At 35.6% G+C, this 17,276-nt stretch overlaps 1 protein-coding gene and 1 non-coding gene across 2 annotated transcripts; both read left to right on the top strand.

Moving 5' to 3' along the window:
- Window positions 1–3,660: 3,660 nt before the first annotated feature.
- LOC113870603 lies at window positions 3,661–3,767 on the top strand. The gene has a single exon (XR_003505624.1). It is a non-coding gene; the product is annotated as a small nucleolar RNA R71 (small nucleolar RNA).
- A 9,777-nt stretch (window positions 3,768–13,544) lies between these two features.
- LOC113869292 lies at window positions 13,545–16,744 on the top strand. The gene is made up of 3 exons (XM_027505547.1): window positions 13,545–14,012; window positions 14,195–14,380; window positions 16,457–16,744. The coding sequence occupies exons 1-3, from the start codon at window positions 13,545–13,547 to the stop codon at window positions 16,742–16,744; spliced, it is 942 nt and encodes a 313-aa protein (XP_027361348.1).
- Window positions 16,745–17,276: the final 532 nt, after the last annotated feature.

Raw genomic sequence — 17,276 nt, 5'->3', positions numbered from 1 at the left:
CACACATAGAATTTGCTGTCATGTAAGAACTTCTTCTTTTGCTGCCAAGTAAACCTTTTTGGAATGAATTGAGTGGCTTTAAAATTTGCAATGTCAGCAAACCAAGGCATGTTTTCCACTGCAAACAGCTTTTCATCTGGAAATTCTTCATTTATTTCCAATGATTCAGTGGTTAAACTCTCCAAAGGAAGTCTGGACAAGTGGTCAGCAACACTGTTTTCTTTCCCTTTCTTGTCTTTGATTTCTAGCTCAAATTCTTGGAGGAGTAGAATCTATCTTAATAATCTGGGCTTTGCATCCTGTTTTGTCAAAAGATATTTAAGAGCAGCATGATCAGTGTATACAATCACTTTTGAACCCATTAAATATGATCTGAACTTATCAAAAGCATATACAACAGCTAAAAGTTCTTTTTCTGTTGTTGTGTAATTCACTTGTGCAGGATTTAACACTTTGCTTGAATAATATATAGCATGTAATTTCCTATCTTTCCTCTGTCATAAAACAGCACCCACTGCACTATCACTTGCATCACACATGAGTTCAAAAGGTAATTTCTAATCTGGTTTTGCAAGAATAGGTGCAGAAATCAGTTTCTCTTTTAAAACAGAAAATGCATGCAAACAATTATCATCAAATATGAAATCTGCATCTTTTACAAGTAAATTACTCAAGGGTTTAGCAATCTTGGAAAAATCTTTTATGAATCTTCTATAAAAACCAACATGTCCTAAAAAACTTCTAACTCCCTTAACATTGACAGGTGGAGGCAATTTACTAATGACTTCTATTTTAGCTTGGTCCACCTCCATTCCCTTCTCTGAAATTTTATGACCAAGGACAATGCCTTCTTGTACCATGAAATGGCACTTCTCCCAATTTAACACAAGGTTAGTATCTTGACATCTCTGCAAAACAGTGGATAGATTAGCTAAACAATCATCAAAAGAATCACCAAAAACAGAGAAATCGTCCATGAACACTTCTATGATGTTTTCTACCATATCAGAAAAAATAGAAAGCATGCATCTTTGGAAAGTGGCAGGGGCATTACACAAACCAAATGGCATTCTCCTATATGCAAAGACTCCAAATGGACATGTAAATGCAGTTTTCTCTTGATCTAAAGGATCTACAGCTATTTGATTATATCCTGAATACCCATTAAGAAAACAATAAAATGAATGTCCAGCAAGTCTTTCTAACATTTGATCTGCAAATGGTAGTGGGAAATGGTCTTTTCTGGTTGCATCATTTAATTTTCTATAGTCTATGCACATTCTCCATCCAGTCACAGTCCTAGTAGGAACAAGTTCATTCTTTTCATTAGGTACAACTGTCATACCACCTTTCTTTGGAACAACTTAGACTGGACTTACCCAATTGCTATCAAAAATGGGGTATATTATTCCTGCATCTAACAGCTTTATGACCTCTTTTTTAACTACCTCTTTCATGGCTGGGTTTAACCACCTTTGTGGCTGCACAACAGGTTTAAAATTCTCTTCAAATAAAATTCTGTGCTTACAAAATGAGGGATTTATACCTTTCAGATCTGCAATACTCCAGCCAATTGCAAATTTGTGTTCTCTCAAAATTCTGAGCAATTTTTCCTCTTGTTCTTCCTTAAGTTCATTGTTGATGATGACTGGATTTTCATGATTCTCATCCAGAAATGCATACCGTAGGTGTGAAGGGAGTTGTTTCAGTTCTAGCTTTTGCTTTTCCTCTTCTTTATCGTCCTTTTTCAGCTCTTCTTTCACTAAATTTTCTGCAGGTTTTTGAATTGGCAGAGCTTCCAATTGCTGCTGCATTTCCATGATATCTTCTTCATTCAGAGTTTCAGATTTGTCATTCCCTGCAGATATTACCTCTTCTAACACAGCAATTTCATCAAATTCTTTCATATAGTGTTGTGTAATAAAAGCATCCAGTACATCTACCTTCATACATGTATTATCTTCAACTGGATATTTTAAAGCTTCAAACACATTAAATATTACCTTCTCATCTTGAACTCGAAGCATAAGTTCACCTTTTTGCACATCTATTAAAGCTCTTCCGGTTGCAAGAAATGGCCTCCCTAGGATCAAAGGAATGTTAGAATCCACTTCTATGTCCAGAATCACAAAATCTGCAGGAAAAATGAACTTGTCAACTTTAACTAATAAATCTTCAACAACTTCATATGGATAAGTGTATGATCTATCAGCTAGCTGCAGTGTAATGTTGGTAGGCTTCACTTCCTCTATGCCAAGTTTCTGTAGAACAGCTAATGGCATCAGATTTATGCTTGCTCCCAAGTCACACAATGCTCTTCCCACAGTGCAGTTTCCTATTTCACAAGGAATGCTAAATGATCCAGGATCTTTCAACTTTTGAGGAAGCTTTCTCTTGAGAATGACACTGCACTCCTCTGTCAAAGGTACTGTTTTGTCATGCTCTAGCTTCCTTTTTCTGGAAAGTAGTTCTTTCATGAACTTTGCATATGAAGGCATTTGCTCCAAAGCTTCTACAAAAGGAATGTTAATTTGTAATTTCTTAAAGACATTCATAAACCTTTCAAATTGTCCCTCTTGTTTAGGATTTTGGACTCTTTGAGGATAGGGTAGCCTCTTGTATTTTTCTGGGTCTATTGGCTTACAAGCTTCCTCAAAGAGTTGCTTTTTGGTTTTCCTTTCAGAATTCATGGGAACTTTTTCTTTTTCTTCTGAATGGTCTTTCTTCAATAGCTTAAAATTTCCTTGTTGCAGATCTTGTTCAGTGTTTCTTTCTACTGCATCATTCACTTTCTTTTCTGCTGGTTTAGGGCTTGCAACTACAGCTCCACTCCTTGTAGTTATGGCTTGACATTGCTCTTTAGGATTGATTACTATATTGCTTGGAAATCTTCCTTCATCCCTGCTGGATAATTGTTCAGCTAATTGTCCAATCTGTGTCTCTAGTTTCTTCATGGAAGCTTCTTGGTTTTTGAAGCTTGTTTGAGTCACCTTCATGAATTGCAGCATAGTTTCTTCCATCTCAGTCAACCTCTCATTCATAGGTCTAGAAAATTTCTGATTTCCTTGAGGTTGAGTGGATGAATTCCTCTGAAAATAAGGCTATTGTGTTGCTGGACCTGCATTAGAAAAAGGCAAATTTGAATTAGAATTCTTTGCAGCAGAATATTGATTATTCCAATTAGAATACTGCTGAGTTCTATTATTCAAAAATTGAAATCCAGGGGGATATGATGGTTGTTGTCTCTAAAAATTATTCATATAATTCACTTGCTCTTGTGGTTCACTTGTGGATGCCTCACATGCACCATTTGCATGGTTTCCTCCACAAAAATCACAACTTAGCTGACTGTTAGGCATACTCCCTGTTTGTAGATTGTTGATTTGTTGTGTTAAAGCAGCTAATTCTTCTGAAAACATTTGATTTTGTAACTGATTTTGTGCAAGAAAAGTTTCCAGAACTTTAGCTTCATGACCAGAGTTTCTTCCTTGGTTCCTTGAGTTTGAATTCTGATACATTGAAGATGCCATCATGTCAATAATCCTCTGAGATTCTTCCAAGGATTTTGTATTTAATGAACCTCCAGCAGCAACATCAACCATTGTTCTTGTTACTGCATTCATCCCATTATAAAAAGTCTCTAATTGCATCCAATCTGGAATACAATGATGTGGACACCTTCTAAGCAGTTCTTTGTATCTTTCCCAAGCTTCATACAATGATTCTCCGTCTTGCTGAACAAAGGATGTAATTTCTCCTCTCAGCTTAGCAGCTTTGGATGGAGGGAAGTACTTGGTTAAAAACTTATTCACAAGTTCTGTCCAGGTTGTGATGCTTCCTTGTGGTTGAGCTTGTAACCAGCATTTTGCTCTATCTCTCAAGGAAAAAGGAAATAGTCTCAGTCTGATGGCTTCTTCACTAACCCCATTTATTCTTATGGTGTCACATAGTTGTAGAAAATTTGAAATATGTAAGTTAGGATCATCAGAATTTCCACTAGAAAACTGATCTTGTTGGATTAAGTGTAATAAAGCAGGTTTAATCTCAAAATGGTTGGCTTGAATAGTTGGCCTGATTATAGAAGAGTTAAAACCTTGCATGTTAGGAATTGCATAGTCCCCTAATGTTCTAATTCTATTTTGTTCTGCCATCTCTATTTCTGAATTTAGTTGTCTCAAAGATGTAGGTGTTCTTTTCACTCTAGGATTACTCTGAGATTCTGGAGAATGGACAGCTTCTAACTCACTATCACTCCCTATGGCTTTTTCTGCTCTAGACTCTTTTCTCAATCTTCTTAAGGTTATGTCTATGTCAGCATCAAAGACTAGAGTTGATTTGTTTTTGTTTTTGCCACGCATATACAATTCAAAATGAAGCAAAAGTAAACTACAAGTTAGTATTCAGAACTGCACCACGAAAATTATGCAGCAAATATCAGTAAAAGTAATTGAAACACAAGTTTAAAAGTTGCAGAATTATGCAGAATGGACAAAATGTCTAACTACAGACTACTACTACAGAAATTCAGAGAACAAAATACTCAATCTAGCTATTCTTATGTTACTAATGATATTGAAACTCTAATTTCCCCAGCAACGGTGCCAAAAACTTGTTGTTAACAATCTAAACACTAGCAAGTGATGAGTAAATTTAAGATCCAAATATCGTCTCCACAGGAAATTTAGGTTTCAAGTACCACTTCACAGAATTATAACCATTTGAGCCATACGAATTTTGGAATGAGATTTGTAACATATAACAGCAGCAAACTGGAACAATTAAAAGTAAAATGAACTTGCAGAAAACAAGACAATGAACACACAATTATGTGATAACAGAGGGAGAAACCATAGCTAGGGAATTGCTTCACCAAAACTCCAATGTTTAATCAATAAAGTTCTGAATTAACAAGCAATTGGAAGGAATGACAATCAGTTTCACTTTATACTATTCAGAGGTTAATTCCTTAACTCAGTGAACCTAACATTCAATTAAACCATTCTAATTCCTTAGATCTAATTCAATTCAATGTTGCTTTAAGTGTAAGAAACCAAAAAATTGCAAGATCAAAGTTCCTTATTCCTAAGAAAACTAAAATCTCGGTGATTGGTTCAGATCTGAAGAACAAATTCAATTTCCATTGACAAAGGTTCCTCTGGATTTAGTTAATCAAATTTCCATTCAATTCACACGTAAAGTTTAGAATCAATCACTCAATCTATTCCAAAGCTTGAAATCCAGATCCAAATCAATTCAACATGTTCATTTCAGATCTACAATCCCTAACTATGAACAAATTACACAGCCATGGCAGCAGAAGAAGAAAAAGAAAGAGAAGAAGAAAAGAAGAAACTCAGAAACGCCATGGAAGCTTGCTCCACTCCAATTCCTCTTCGTGAAGCTCCAAGATCTGAATCCCCACTCCTCTCTCTCACTTCCTCTAACCAAAAACTAACTAACAAAACTGAAAAAATGAACAGAATCCCCGTTTTCGCGCTTCAATCATGTATATATAGAAACCTCAGTTCTGCGCGTTGTCACTTTTCTTCACAAGAGTAACCACGCAGAAGCTTTATGTAGTGCGCGTGTTCACTTTCAAGAGTAAGAGTAACCACGCGCAACTTGCAGAGTTGAAGGCTTCTCTGGAACATTCACTTTTATTCAGAATAGTGGCAACGCAGGAGGTCAAGGGCTGCGCGTGATCACTTTCGTGAGTAATAGTAACCACGCACAAGCTGTCCTGATACAAGTGCCTCTGGAACGCTCACTTTCGCTGGCGAAAGTGACAACGCACAGCTCCTCAGGAATAGAGTCTTCTCTGGAACGTTCACTTTCGCTGGCGAAAGTGATAACGCACACTGGCAACGCTCACTCTTGTAAATAAAAGTGATTACGCAAGGCTCTTCTTCTCCTTTAGGCTCTGGAATGATCACTTTCACTAACAATAGTGATCACGCCCAGGCTGCAACCTATAATTCTTGTGTTTTGGAGTTCAACATTGCCATTCTTCCTCTTCCTTCCCATTGATTCTCCATTTCCATGACTTTTGCTCAGCTTATTCCTTCAAAACAAGATAAATTCCTTAAGAACTAATCATAAATTCTACAAATGCGAAAATAACTACAAATTAAAATAAAACTTTCAATCATTCTCTTTTTCTGAGTTTTTCTGCTTTCTTCATATATTTTCCTTATTAAATGAGCTAGAATTATGCTAAAATATCAGTAAAAATATGGATTCATCAACGACCGTGCTGTCAAGGAGAATGGTCGTGCATGTTCACTTGGACTAACATTGGCTATATATTTTTCTTACAGAAAATGCCTCCTAAAAGAGCTCATGAAGGCACCTCCACTGCACCAACAACGTACGAGATTCAGTTTTGAGGTGACCAGGGTACAGTAAAAGGATACCGCAAGCGCCTGGACACTTTGCTAGGGTTTGAGTTCCTCCCAACATGCTATCCGGACGAGAATGTCTTCAAGAACATGGTCTGTGGGAGGACGTCTCCAGATACATTGTAGCCATAGGATAGCAAAGCGTCCAGGCTGTGTGAGCACCGACATACAGGGAGCTAGTCTTGGAGTTCATAAGCTCGGTCATATACACCGACAACTTGCGGGTGCGTTTCCATATGACCACCCAGCGCGACATGACGTTGGCTGAGTTCAACATCTACTGCTGATTCGAGACGAAGGAATTAGTCCAGACGCAGGCATATAGGGATGCATTGGTAGAGATACCTCTAGGCTATTCTGAGGACACAGCTTGGCAAGAGATTATTGGCACTTGTGATGTCTACAGGGCCCAACTCGCGAAGAGTGCCGCCATTCGAGATCCAGCTCTGCGGGTGGTCCATAGGTGGCTTGTGCATTCTATTTTCGCACATAGCCAGAGCATAAGTAATGTAAGCTCTCACCACTTGTTCATTCTGTGGTGCATGCTTCACCAGCGCCGTGTCAATGCTGGGCGATTCCTTCTACTCTCATGCATGGGCCTTGGAGCACGTCTGAGCATCGCGAAGACTGGCTACATTCATGTTGGGTCCTTCATCTCTCACCTCGCCCTCAACCTAGGAAATGGGGAGTTCGTACTCGCCCCACCCCATGCACCCGCCAGAGAAGAGCCAATAGTACCTGAGCAGCAGCCTGAGCCTCCTCTTGCTGACGAGGATGGTGAGTTTCATGATGCTCCAATGGAGCCACCCTCATCCCCTGCTCCTGCTCACCATCCAGATCTATAGCAGTTGCACCAGCATATCGATGAGAGGATGGATATGTATGAGACTCAGCTGGCTGAGTATTCTGCATCGGTTCATCAGCGCCTTGACCAGAAGGAGACCCAGATCGCAGAGTTGCTCCGCTTGTTCCAGCATCATTTCCCCCTCCCTAGTGACTTATGAGTTTCATGATTTATTTTATGTCTTTTCTTTTAGTTTAACATCTATTTTTCTTATTTTTATTTCATTTCATGTACTTGAACTCTAGTTTCTTTTATATATTTGCTACTGTAAGCTGGTCTACTATGTGGATACTTTGTCTCCATATCATTGCAAATATTCGGAGGTCAACACTATGAGCATTATCAAACGCCCGATTCTACAGGGAAAATTTTTCCTTTTTCTCTTATCTTTATTTATTTTTTTATTTTAGTTTATTTATTTTTAAACATTGAGGACAATGTTTTGTTTTAAGTATAGGGGAGTAGTTCCTAATTATGATTGTTATAGCATGTTCTCTTGAGTGAAGTTTCTATGCTATTTTTGTGATAATTTAAAACTTTTTCCATCATGAAACCCAAATTTTTTTTAGATAGAAGAGCATGCTAAGTAATTATTATTGGCATTATACTTTCATTAGGAAACTAATAATTAGCTAAGTTCCTTACTTTTATGCTCGACATTAAACTTTAACCCACAGATGTGAGTTTTGAGCCTTAAAGGGGATTTCTCTCTTAATTTAATTAGTTGTACCCCTTTCCTCATTGTTTTGTGTGATTATCTCCTTAGGATTTGTGCTCTAGAACTTGACTTAGAATCGACTTAAGACTTCTCTTTTTTAATTGCATGTTTTTAATATGATTGAGGCATAATATGATTTTTATTTTTTGCCTTCAGCATGTTTGAGATACAATTAGTTGTCCACTTTGAGCTTTATTGATTTTCTTGGTCCCTTGCATTAAATTTATAAAATATTTTGATGACCTTGAGTTTATGAATGGAGTAATTAAGTTGTTGAATTGCTTGATAAATTCTCCTCTATATCTCTCATGTGCAAAAAGAAAGAAAAAAAGTATGAAAAATAAAATAAAAAAAAGAAAAGAAAAGAAAAAGGGTTATATATGATTAAAAGGAGAAAAGAGTAAAGATATTGTTCACATACAAAAATATAAAAATTACTCCAAGAGCTTTATTTGTAAACTTAGGGGATGTTTATAATTTTTATAATTTATTACCCCTTTGTATATTTCCTTTCTTTCATTTATCTCACCTTAATTATTATAACCCCTTGGCCACATTATAACCTGAAAAAGACCTCATGATTTTTACTTGCATTTAATTGATTTAGTGGGGAGTTGGTTTATAGTCAAGTCTGTGGTAGTACACTTTTTAGGAGATTTGAGTGATATCTCATTCTGTCCCTTAGTGAGAGAGGAAAGCAGAGTACTTTAATTTGATGTTTAAGTGAAAAGTATGGAAATATAAGATTCTAATTGGGAATCCTTTTGATTGCTTAAGCTCAGTGATATTACTCTTGTTCTCTTTATCTCCTTTATCTCAGGTTTCTTGTGTGGTATTATGTTTTAAGTTATTATGTATTCTCTTAAATAGCACTTTGCTTGAGGACAAGCAAACAGATAAGTATGAGAGAGTTGATAAGTCTGTAATTAGGCCCTCTTTTACAACCATTTATTCATATTTGACCTTTATTTTTATTGGGTTTTACACTAATTTATTCATTAATTATGCAGTTTGATATAAAGAGGCCACAAGTAGATTTTAGTTCATTTTAGGCCCAAATGAATGGGTTTAAAAGCCTCACAGCAATAACCACGCCCAATGAAGCACGGGGTGCTTCGACAATATGCACAACCGTGCTGCACGATCATGCACGGCCGTGCTTGTTTGCGTTAGCCAAACTGGAGTTCTAATTCTATAAATAGAGAAGGGGATGCATTGTAGAAATGATCTTTTTCCTGAGCATCATTTCACAGAAGGCCCTTTAAGATTCTTGATCACTTTCACCTCTCTTGTACAGACCTTTGGCACACCCTTTGCGACACTTAGAGATTCAAGTGACCATACTTGAAGACCGAAGATTCATCTCTTGTTCTAGTTTGCTTTTCTCTTCATTATGGATATGTTATTGATTATTCTAACTTTTTCTTTCTACATGAGTAACTAAATCTATAGCTAGGGCTATGAGAATTATTGTTCATGACTTTATGGAATTTTGATATTTGAATCTAAATTTGATTTTCGCTTCGTGATTAGAATTTATCTTATCATTTCTCATTCTTAACTCTAATTAATTACATCGTTAGACGATCGTACTTCAGTTAATTAATAGATCTATAGGATAAAACGAGATAAAAGATTAGGTAGACCAAACCAATCTTCATCTTCTAATCGTTATTGAATTAACAAATTCATAGGCTTCTTAGGCTTTTTCTAATTGATAACTCGCATGACCATTGGGGATATTAACTTAGAAAAAAGAATATTAATATTGCATGATTAGTGGATATTAATAGTATTAGAATGAATGATTAGTAATCATAAGGAAATTGAATTTAGATCTAAATAAAAAATAACATAAAGGATTGAATGAGAACACCCATACGCCCTAGATTTCTCTTTGATAAGTGTAACCAAGACATGCTCTGTGTTTCTTACTCTTAATTTTTACAATTGATTTTATAAATTCTCGTCCTGATTAATCTCGCATATTTGAAGCTCAAACAATTAAATTAGGAAAACTCTTAGTAGTTGATAAACAATCCTTGTGGGACGATATTTTGGGAACTTAGTTGAAAATCCTTTATTACTTTTCGATGGGTACACTTACTCTCCGAACAGTTATGAAATGGACTGATAAAAAATAGGAGAAAAAATAATTTTAAAGGTTAGTCCATGAGTTTTAATTCCATTTGTCAGCTCCACTACCTATGAAATTAGACTTTCACTTCACAACCACCACTAAATTCATGTGTGAATTGTTATTTTTTTTTATAAATCAAACAAATATTAATTATTTCACGAATTAATTTTTACATATTGATTTCTGTCACAATAATATAATCAACACACATTTTTTGAGAGAAATTTATTTGAAACACTCCATAAATTTCTCTTGACTAACATTAGTGGAGGAAATGAAAGAAGAAGGAACGAAGAAAGGTGACTGATGAATCCACTTTTTATTATATTTTTACTTGCCTTTTTGGTGCTCCTTGGTAGAAAAAATGGACTTAGATAGTGCAAATAATATAGAAATCACATTTTGAGTAAATATCATAGATTTATTAATTTTTGGTTAATTTGCATTTAATTACATAGATATAGATTGCAATTTTAATTATCTTGATAATTTTGCAGAGTCCCCAATTTAATTCTGAGATATCTTGGCCCTTGGATGAAAGTTGCCCCCATAGTAGCCACTTTTAGGAGCAAAAGTGGCAACTACAGCAAGTCTGGACATTAAAGGTTCCAAAGTAGCTACTTTCAAGTGAAAAAGTGGCAACTCCAGAAGCTCCAGGGACGTCATTTTGGAAGCATTTTTCCCGTGGCCACTATTGCCTTTCATAGTGGCTACGCGCATCCAAAGTAGTCACTTTCAAGTCCAATAGTAACAACTCCAGAAGCTCCAGGACGTCACTTTTGGGAACATGTTGCGCGTGGCCACTATTGTCTTTCATAGTGGCTACACGCATCCAAAGTAGCCACTTTCAAGCCCAATAGTGGCAACTCCAGAGAATTGACAAGTTTACGTAAATATGCGCGTGGATACTTTCAAGGCCCAAAGTGGACACTTTCAAAGGCAAAAGTGGACACTTTGTTGACATATCCTCCACTATAAATAGATTTTAGGAATTAGGGTACGGGGACTGAAACATTTATTTTTCTTTCATTCTCTTTGCCAAATTAGGACATTTTCTTTCCAGAGCTTTGGAGCCTTGGGTGACAGCCAGGGGTCCATTATAGGTTTTGATTTCCAATTTCCCTTTGATTCTCATTGAGTTTACATTAATGTTACTTACGTTTCTGCATTTCTCTCTTTTATTTGTGAAGCCCATCCATATGGAGGGCTAAATTCTCTTGTAATTCCTAGTCAACTCATATGGTTCTTGAATTCTTGGGTTTAATAGCAATACTACTCTTTCTTTCCTTGGATTTATTAACCCTAATCTCTGAATGAAATGAAATTTACATGAGGGGAACATTGCTTAATGAATCCTAAATTACCCAAACGAAATTCTAATTCAAAATTGCTTAATTTTGATTAATTTTTGAGATTGCTTAATTTTAGGGATAGAGATTGGAGCCCATTAAGATGCTTAATTTTAATTGGGATGTTAAAGTTAATTTTCGCTTGTTAGATTAACTTAATTCAAGGGAAAAATAGGAGATTATTGAATCATTTGAAAGAATAGGGATAGAACTCATTGATTGACTAGGGATTACTCTTCTTAATTGATTGAATTTCACTAGTTTATATTTTGCTCTTGATTAAAATCTAAAAATTGACAAACCTCCCCCCAATTTACTTGCTTTAAAATATATGTTTACACTTGTTCGATGTATGTTCCCAACCAAAAATTCTTAGGAGACGACCTAGGACAACACCCTAGTATTGCATTCATTTCTTTGCATATTTGATAAGAATTAACGACAATCTTTGTGCATAACGAGTAGCAAAAATTCGTTTCATCAGTGACACCTATTATCATGACCCTTTGTATAAAGATATGAGGCAATATTGTTACAAATGGAATAATAGCTCTATTATTATGTCAAAATTATACTTATTTAGATCTAAACACATGATTTATATCGTTTTAATTTTTAAAATACTATTTAAGTTATTTATTTAATTTTTTCTTTATTTTTTTAATATTTTAATTTTCACGTATCAATTTATGACTATGTAGTAAATACAGTTAAATAATAATTTATTAAAATAATAATAAAAATATGCTATTGTATATAAATATGATATTAATGCTATAAGAAAAAATAAAAATTAGTTTTAAAATGTTCTATTTTAAAAAATGATTTTAAAATTATATTATTTAAATTTATAAAAAAAAAGTCGTTGCCCTCAGTGATGATTACGAATCCAGACTGAGTGCAGTCTGCGCAGAAACTGCACCGTGCATTTAGGCAAAATTTTGCATTTTCGCTTAAGCGAAAATGCAAAGGCTTAAGTGAAAATAAAAAATCGCGTAACAGGACGGTGAAGTTACTGCACTGAATCCGGATCCGATGATTACCGTGGTCGATCTCTTCCCAGTTAATGTTCGCTTGGAGTAGTTGATTTTTTATATATATTAGAAAACAATGAAGAAAAGGTGGATTACTTGTGTCAGAGTGGCATCTTGCCTCTTGTTTGTCATACATCAAATTGACAATCTTCGGCGTTGCCCTTGGATTCTGTTTTGGTAACCTTTATTCAACAAAAACAAGAGACCTTCAGAAAGGAGTTATATATAGCTGTAGACTACGGGTAAAATTTGGGAGAGACTCCACATACACATAGACGATCAAAACAGAGAAGGATCAAATTATTTAAAGAATAAAAACCGCGTCCCAGCTCAATTCTTTGCATTGCCGGCGCAAAAACCGTAAGCTACGATACGACCTAGGCTACCTGTTATTTAATGCATGGAAAATTGATGCGAATGGCCCCACAATCCAAGTGTACTCGCGCAATCAAGTTCAAACATGAAAATCCTCAAACTGTATAGAACGGGGAAAGGGTAAATAAGACACTTCCATGATATCTTTTTCTCTGTCCATGGATCAATACAGCGTAAGCAGCAAGCCACTGTGACAAATACAAAAAGTCATGCTCAAGAAGAAGGCAATCGTCTACTTCCCGGCAAAAACTAAGACCCGCAAATATATTTTTGTAGAACAAAATCATTTTTATGATGCATTCTTTGTTGAAGATAAATTTTAAATCTCAAGTCCAATACTACTTCTCAAACAGGAATAGGATAATCTCAAAAATAGAATATTCGAATTTATTAGTACATAATTAAGTACTATTGTTAAATAAAACGTGATGCTAGTATCATTCAAATACCAAATAGGTGTACTATTATGTCTTTTCCCGTTTGGCTATAAATGAAAAGAATTAACTTATTTCTGGTATTGACACTGAGTCACAGGTTTGAGTTTTGAAAATCCCATTCATTTAATATAGTAATTAATTCATACTGAAAGGAGAAGAGCGATATTGATTTGATTTTGTCAGTTTATAAAAGCAGCTTCCATTCCCATCTCCACGTGACAGAGAGAGAAGAAAGGAATGGCAGGAAGAATGCACACGAAATCAGACTCAGAGGTCACCAGCAACAGCATGGACCAGTCATCGACGTCGCCGACGCGGTCTCCTCCCCGCCGTCCACTGTACTACGTTCAAAGCCCTTCAAATCACGACGTTGAGAAAATGTCTTACGGTTCGAGCCCTCTCGCTTCCCCTCACCACCATTTCCATTACTACCTCTCTTCCCCCATTCACCACTCTCGCGAATCCTCCACCTCTCGCTTCTCCGCTTCCCTCAAAAACCCCCGTCATTTCTCCTCCTCCTGGAAGAAACTCCACCCCCACCCCGACGACGGCGTTCACCATGACGACGACGACGATGACGAGGACGCGCTTCACGACTCCAGTCGCAACGTCCGTTTGTACTTGTGCTTCTTCCTTCTCTTCGTTCTGCTTTTCACTCTCTTCTCTTTCATTCTCTGGGGCGCCAGCAAGAGCTACAAGCCTCGAGTCATAGTCAAGGTGTTTTTGAATTTTACGAAATTATTTTTGTTTATTTTTCAAAAGAATTGAATATTGTGTGTGGGCCTTGTTCTGATTAGATTCTCGTTCTTCTTCTGCTTACTCTGTTTCTAATATTTGTTTGTTTATTTGAATGATAATAACAATACAACATTTGATGTTAAATAAATGTGGGAATGCAGAGTATAGTGTTTGAAAACTTAAATGTACAATCGGGGAACGATGGAAGCGGAGTGGCAACAGATATGTTGTCGTTGAACTCAACGGTGAGAATTTTGTACAGGAACACTGCCACGTTCTTTGGCGTTCACGTCACTTGTACCCCTCTTGAGCTTAGCTATTACCAGCTTGCACTGGCCTCTGGGCAGGTATCTTTTTCATTTTTGAATGCATGATCGAGTTAGAATGGAAAAAGGTGTGTAGTTTTGATTTGACTATTTTAATCGTTTTGATGGATTGAGAGTTAAGAAGGGGCAGCGTATAGTAGTTATTGGGGGTTTCGCAGCATCCAAGGGAGTGGGGACAAATTTCTGCATCGAGCAGAGGCGTTCTGAACGACTTCAATTTCATTGGTCCCTTTATTGGGCTCTCTGCCTCCCTTTTCTACATCATATTAGTTGTGGGGCCCACCAACAACTTTCATACCATTCCATTCTTTTCATGATTTCCCACACACACTTTATTGCATAGCCATTGGACACAGCTCGTGGTAACTGGCAGCCACTCACCCTGCCTCTCACGTGACTTTCACTCAAATTATTGCCTTACAATTAGAGCTTCTTTTGCTTAAAATGTGTAAGACTTTTCAGTTAAAAATGTGAAGATAACATTAAGCTACATAAAAAGTTATATATAATCTTTCTATTTTATTTATTATAATCTTTTTACGTAGTGAGATTTATTGGAAATAGATTTTTATGCATGAGACCCACGAATCCACAATTTATACAGGTAGTAAAACTTTACGTTGTAAGATGTATTTATCAGATTGTTAACCGGTTATTTAAAACACATAAGGTGGATTGTGGTTCCACTCTTTGAACAGTTACTGAGGATGAGTTTATTATTGTGTTATTTTGATAATATAAATGATTACCGTTTCATTGGATGTGTAATATTTGTTGATCACTTATGTTGTAAGATACTGTTGGAGGAATGTAGATTATGCAGTGAGAGTTTTGATGCATGAGTAAATTTATGTCGAGGGTTGTGTGTAATACACGTTATTATTCAAGAAAATTTGTGAACTGATTGATTCATTTGTGGACATGAATAGATTTTCATGCATTACACTCCCAAATCCACAATTTATACAAGTAGTAAAATTTTACAGTGTAAGATGTATATAAGTACAATGTTTAAAATATATTTAAATTTAATATCTATTAGTTGTGTATATCAATGTTATAAGCGATTGGGAGATCGTTTATTTCAAACAATTTGACAAATTTCTTGCACAATTTAAATTTTTTTTGAACTTTTTCAAAAAGTTTGTAACCATCTGATTATTTAGATTGTCATAATTAAATTTCGCTTTTTTTTTTGTCAAATATTATAAATTTATCAAAAAGTGGGGTTTGACTTATGACAGTCTTAATGGATGCAGTCACATAGCTACATGCTTTAATGTTATGAATATTTTTAAAATCTTAATAATTAAAGTAGTAATTGTTTCAGGTAAATGGACAAGAGGTAATAAATTTTCATTGTTTCAATTTGATGGAAACAAAACATTTTTGGTATTACAAACTAATGGCACTGCCTTGAGCTTTGCAGAAACGGAATAGGGGTATTCGTTTTCACATTATTATGTAGTTAAGTTGTTCTTAATTTTTTGTATACATTTTAACAGCCTTACACTCATATAACTATGTAAGTAATCCTATTTGTATGATTATACTTAATTTTCCAAACAAATCATTTTATTTTTATTTTCTAAATTCATTAACTATATTAGTATTCCAATATACATTTTTTTTTATGCGAAGGAATGTAATAATCCTCGTGTCCAACTCAGTCCCTCACGCTAATTGCTTTCACTGCCTGAAAAAGCGAAACACGGTCAAGTGAACATACAATCATGCGTTGCATGATGAGTTATTTCCTGTTTGCCATTACGGGATTGACACTAAGCAATCCTAAGCGTCATGATGTCCAATGCATTACTTCATACTTTCAAGTCTTAAAAGCTGAAACACTACAAGTAGAGTGGGTGCCTGAGTCTTATTATTAAGATGTTCCATGTCAGTTAAGGAATAGAAGTAGAATTGTGTTTATAAGTTTTGAATAAACCTTTTTCTGTTAGCCTGCCTAATTTTCTAATAGTTAGGACTTTTCTAATGCTTATCGTGATTCCATTGTAGTAAGATTGTTGGCTTCCCAGGTTCTTTACTTCTAATGATTTGTCTTTTTAGACATAAAGTGACCACCGATTTGGTTAATAGATGCAGGAGTTCTATGAGTCGAGGAAGAGTCAGCGGAAGTTAGCGGTGGTAGTGTTAGGACACCAGGTTCCACTCTATGGTGGGGTGTCAGTTCTTGGGAATACTAAAGAGTATATGGATAGTGTTGCATTGCCACTGAACCTGACATTTGCAGTGAGATCAAGGGCTTTCATCTTGGGAAGATTGGTTAAATCCAAATTCTATCGAAGAATTAGATGTTCTGTCACTTTGCATGGCAACAAACTTGGAAAACGACTTAATTTGACGGATTCTTGTGTCTACAAATGACATGTAAAGGTAGCTGCTATATTTGTTGCCTTTTTTCTCTTTTTTGTAATTTTTGGGAATACTCATCACGAACTTTTCCATTGGATTTCGATTCCTAGTAGTACTTCTCTTTTGCTATGGATGCTGGGTCTACGTAAATATCTAATGTTGATTTTAATGTATATTGTGTTCATTTTAATTCCTTTTTTCTCGCTGATTCTGTGTGGCTGTGCAGTTCTAGGGGCTATCCTGCCTAACATCATATAGTTTATTCATAATTGGATTTGCCAATAATGTCCAACGCTAAGTTCTCGCGGTTAAAGGGATGTGCTTGTAATTAAAAATATTTAAATATGAAGTCCTTTTTTAATAAAAAAAATAATTTTAAAATATAACAAGTATTCATGCTCTTTTAAACATATTAAAAAAGCGGTGGGTTTAGTTGAAATTTGTTTTTTATATTAATTAGTAATTTGTTGAGGTAATTTTTTGTCTTGACTAGTTTTTTGAACTGTGTACCAAAACTGGTGAGATATTTGGGCGTTCCGTCGAT

Source organism: Abrus precatorius, unplaced genomic scaffold (genome assembly GCF_003935025.1).
Source record: "Abrus precatorius isolate BTA unplaced genomic scaffold, Abrus_2018 Scaffold6, whole genome shotgun sequence".
Classification (NCBI taxonomy): Eukaryota; Viridiplantae; Streptophyta; class Magnoliopsida; order Fabales; family Fabaceae; genus Abrus; species Abrus precatorius.
Note: the sequence above shows the minus strand (reverse complement) of the source record. Positions and strands in the feature narration are given on the sequence as shown.

Bases quoted from the DNA above. Each gene is read 5' to 3' on its own strand.
- LOC113869292 (XM_027505547.1), top strand. From the start codon at position 13,545: ATGCACACGAAATCAGACTCAGAGGTCACCAGCAACAGCATGGACCAG. The intron at 14,013-14,194 runs GTGTTTTTGAAT...GTGGGAATGCAG, and splicing joins AGCCTCGAGTCATAGTCAAG to AGTATAGTGTTTGAAAACTT. The intron at 14,381-16,456 runs GTATCTTTTTCA...TTTGGTTAATAG, and splicing joins TTGCACTGGCCTCTGGGCAG to ATGCAGGAGTTCTATGAGTC.